The 4988-nt window shown below is 36.9% G+C and overlaps 1 protein-coding gene across 1 annotated transcript; it reads left to right on the top strand.

Moving 5' to 3' along the window:
- Positions 1–506: 506 nt before the first annotated feature.
- On the top strand, positions 507–1925 carry LOC140955440 (uncharacterized). Its single transcript, XM_073408360.1, has 2 exons — positions 507–1512; positions 1604–1925. The coding sequence occupies exons 1-2, from the start codon at positions 914–916 to the stop codon at positions 1923–1925; spliced, it is 921 nt and encodes a 306-aa protein (XP_073264461.1). The 5' UTR covers positions 507–913.
- The last annotated feature ends 3063 nt before the right edge of the window (positions 1926–4988 follow it).

The raw sequence follows: 4988 nt of genomic DNA, 5'->3' as shown, positions 1-4988 counted from the left end.
GCAGGGGGAAGACTCTAGTGGCATATAAAAAACTTAGATATTTCCCGATCACACCAAGACTGCAGAGGTTATTTATGTCACCAAGGACTGCTGAGCACATGACATGGCACCAAACACACGATGCCGTTGATGGTGTGATGGTGCATCCTTCTGACGGCGAAGCGTGGAAACGCTTTAACAGTGTTCATCCGTACTTTTCTGTTGAATCAAGGAATGTTCGACTTGGGTTGTGTACAGACGGGTTCAACCCATTTGGGTCATTTGCTGCTCCCTATTCTTGTTGGCCGGTCATTCTCACAGTTTATAACTTGCCACCGGGAATGTGTATGAGGCCGGAGTTCATGTTTCTATCTACTGTCATACCCGGTCCAAGCAGCCCGGGGCGGAATATAGATGTTTGTCTTCGACCGTTGATAGATGAGCTGGCGCAGTTGTGGTCCTCCGGATCTCTGACTTATGATATATCGAGGAAACAAAATTTCCTTATGAGGGCGGCTTTGATGTGGACTATCAGTGATTTTCCAGCTTATGGAATGCTTTATGGTTGGAGCACGCATGGGAAACTCGCATGTCCATACTGCATGGAAAACAACAAGGCATTCACGCTAGCAAACGGAGGTAAAGCTTCTTTTTTTGACTGTCACCGTCGCTTCTTGCCACTTAATCACAGGTTCAGAAAAAAAACAGAAAAGATTTCTTTGTTGGTAGAGTTGAAAAAGATGTTGCATCCCCGCGTCTTTCTGGTGAAGAATTGCATCATGTTGTATCAGAGTACGGTGACATTGTGTTTGGCCTTCAATCAGGTAAGCAAAAGTTTCCTGGTTTTGGTTTGACCCATAATTGGGTAAAGCGAAGTATCTTTTGGGAGCTTCCGTATTGGAAGACTAATCTTCTCCGCCATAACCTTGACGTCATGCACATCGAAAAGAACGTGTTTGAGAATATTTTCAACACCGTCATGGATGTGAAGGGGAAGACAAAGGACAACATGAAGGCTAGATTGGATATAGCTTTATACTGTAACCGTAAAAATATGGAGTTGGTTTATGACGAGTCACGGGTTGCAAAACCAAGGGCAAGCTTCGTGTTAGAGAAAAACGCACAACTGCTAGTCTATAAATGGCTTAAGAGTCTGCGTTTCCCGGATGGACATGCATCGAACATATCAAGGCTTGTTAACATAGAGGACTGCAGATTGTATGGAATGAAGAGCCATGATTGCCACGTGTTTATGCAAACACTCATCCTATTAGCTTTTCGTGATTTGTTGCCAAAGGGAATATGGGATGCACTAACGGAGATCAGTCATTTCTTCAGAGATATATGCTCCAGCAAGATGAATGTTGAGCACATTGAGATGCTTCAAACGAATATCATCGAGACACTATGCAAACTTGAGATGATATTCCCTCCTTCATTTTTTGACTCAATGGAGCATCTCCCTATACATCTACCGTTCGAGGCAAAAGCTGGAGGACCGGTCCAGTATAGATGGATGTACCCATTCGAACGGTGAGATATTACAGTTGCAATGGGATTCATATCTTAAAGTATTTTCTATGTTTTTCTTATTTGAAAATACTTGAATTGTACTTCAATGCAGGTACTTGTTTAATCTAAAAAAAAAGGTTAAGAACAAGGCGCATGTTGAGGCTTCGATATCTGAGGCCTATATTGTTGAAGAGATATCAACATTTATCTCGTACTATTTCGAACCTCATCTGAGAACAAGAATCAATCGCGTTCCACGGCATGACGATGGCGGTGAAGTGCCTTCCAGTGGGAACTTGTCAATATTCTCCAATACTGGACGACCCACACCTAAAAATGCCGTAAGAGGAAGATATTTGTCGGAAATAGAATTCAAACAAGCACACAACTATGTTCTATTTAACTGTGATGAGCTGAGATCATTTATTCAGTAAGTCTATATATGTGTAATAGTAATTAAACTTTGTCAGTAATATACTGTTAATTATATATTATAATATCATACACTCATTATCACTTGCAGGCAACATCGACAATATTTGCTCTCCAATAACTCGCAGCTGACCGAATCCCAGATCTTTCAATTACAAGATGAACAATTTGCCACATGGTTCAGAACACATGTAAGCACTATCACAAACTCATTCTAACGTATGCATGTCATTACGAGATTCTCGTTCATTTACCGTGTATTGATGTACATTTAATTACATATATTTACAAGGTTTATCAAATGGGAAGGAGTGCACCCAAGTCATTGTCTTCACTAAGCCTCGGCCCTGAAAGAAAAGTTAGGTGCTACAACGGGTATTTTGTCAATGGATATGTTTTCCATACTGAAGAATACGGGCAAGGAAGAAAGACATACAACTGCGGTGTTTGTGTTAAGGGATCCACAAGTAGCCAGTTAGAAGTTGACTACTATGGTAGATTAGAAGAGGTCGTCGAACTGCAATATCATAGCGAGCAGAATAAAGTGTTTTTATTCAAATGCTATTGGTATGACACGACGGACAGAGGAATCAGAGTTGATCCGCACCATGGTCTGGTCGAAATCAACTCAAAAGGTAGACTCCGCAACATAAACGATGTCTTTGTTTTCGCAAAGCAATGTCAACAAGTTTATTACACATACACCCCTTCATTTAGAAAGGATCGTTCAAGAGTTGATTGGTTGTCCGTTTTAAAAAACGAAACCACTGGTCGTGTCGAGGTTGTTCAGGATGAGAACGAAGACACAAGTGTGCGAGATGAAGTCTTTCAAGTTCGTGAGTTGGTTGAACCATATCGAGTTGCTCCTTCGATTGAATTGGAAGAAAAATTCAAATTTTCGAGTTCTCGATGATAGTCTTGTTGATATTGACGGAGAGGAGTTGAATGTTGTTCTCAGCTCTAGCGGACAAGCAAATGTCGATGAAGAAGATGATATCCATATTGAAGATTGCGATGAAGATGATGACAAATTCAATTGACGAGGAAAAAGAAGAAAATTCCGACTAATTATGAAAATGAAGCCCTATGTAAAAACATTTGTCTCATGTAATTTAGATTATTGATGATGTATTTTGTAAAACAAAATATTTACTGTTTAAGCAATGTGGTTATTGTGTTTATGTGATGGACAGTTTATCAGTTAAGTTTCTGCAGGAAGGTAAACAGGCAATACAAAGACAACCTTTCCTGCATCATGCAATCTTACCGACGGAAAGTGATCCGTCGGTATCTCACAGAGAGTTCGAAATTAATTACGCGAAATGCCACCACCACCGACGACATTACCGACGGCTTCACCGACACATACACCGACGGATTCTAGTCCGTCGGTATCTCACAGAGAGTTCGAAAATATTTACAACAAAATGCCACAATCACCGACGTCCATACCGACGGATATTTATCCGTCGGTATCTCACAGAGAGTTCGAAAATATTTACAACAAAATGCCACAATCACCGACGTCCATACCGACGGATAATCATCCGTCGGTACCTCACAGAGAGTTTGAAAATATTTACGCGAAATGCCACCAACACCTAATTACCGACGGAGTAGGTCCGTCGGTAATTTGTCGGTTACACATATTACCGACAGAATTACCGACGGATCGCACGTTTTCCAAAGTGCGTTAATTGCGCCTCTGAACTTGTCAGATTACCGACGGAATCACCGACGGACTACGAAAAATTTGGAGGGCTTTTAAAAATTCGGAGCGAAATTCGAAAAATACCGACGGAATTTTTACCTGTTACCGACGGAATTTTGCCCTGTTACCGACGGAGGTGAATTCCGTCGGTGATTCCATCGGTAAAATTGACCTATAAGTTCCAGCCCCGCCGCTTCGCCTCATTTTTTCTTCTTCTCTCCGCCGCTTCGCTTCTCCTCCGTTTTTTTCACTTAGATTTTTCATTTTTTTCACCTCAATCCTTAAAACACTTTCACCTTTAATCTCTAGCAAGATTTTGGTGTTGTAAAATCTTCATTATATTAAAAGGTATGTGTTTTTTTTCTAATTTATTTTATTTTATTTTATTTTTAGTTGTTTTTATTTTTGTTGTGTTGGTGTTTTTTGTTGCAATGTAGATAAAGTTTTGAATTTGACACATTATTAAGGTATGTATATTTCGTTCCTTTTTTTTTTGAATTTTTTGAATATTTTTTGAATTTGTTGAATATTTATGAATTTAATTGTTGAATAATTGAATTTAATTGTTGAATTTTATTGAATATTTTTTGTTGTTGTGTTGTTAGAATTGTTTATTAGTTAATTTAACTTAGAATTACTTAAAGTTGAATATTTGAATATTTTTTTAATATTTTTGAATTTGTTGAATATTTGTGAATTTAATTGTTGAATAATTGAATTTAATTGTTGAATTTATTGAAAAATTTTTGTTGTTGTGTTGTTAGAATTGTTATTAGTTAATTTAACTTAGAATTAGTTAAAGTTGAATATTTGAATATTTTTTGAATAATTTTTGAATTTGTTGAATATTTGTGAATTTAATTGTTGAATTTATTGAATATTTTTTGTTGTTGTGTTGTTAGAATTGTTATTAGTTAATTTAACTTAGAATTAGTTAAAGTTGAATATTTGAATATTTTTTGAATTTTTTGAATTATAATTGTTAATGTTGAATTGTAATGATTAATTTGTTGAATTATAATTTGTTGAATTTATTGAATATATTTTTTGTCATATTTTTATTGTTTTGAATTTATTGAATTGTAAGGATTAATAGTTCAATATGTTGGAATAATTAGTATAGATTGGTTCGATTGGTTGTGGCTATTGTTAATATTTGCAGGTTTGTGAATTTGGGTAGTATCCAGTATAGGGGAGGTGCTGCCGATTTTTTTTTAACTTTTGAATTTTATTATACAATTATTAATATAAAATTGTTTAGATGCGCAAAATGAAAACCAAAGCTAGTCGTCTAGTCGAATCAAGTTCGTCTAGCAGCAATGATGATGTTTCCTTAGGTGCCTCTCAAGAAGAG

Source organism: Populus alba, chromosome 3 (assembly GCF_005239225.2).
Source record: "Populus alba chromosome 3, ASM523922v2, whole genome shotgun sequence".
Classification (NCBI taxonomy): domain Eukaryota; kingdom Viridiplantae; phylum Streptophyta; class Magnoliopsida; order Malpighiales; family Salicaceae; genus Populus; species Populus alba.
The sequence above is the reverse complement of the archived record's forward strand: the minus strand, read 5'-3'. Positions and strand labels throughout refer to the sequence as shown.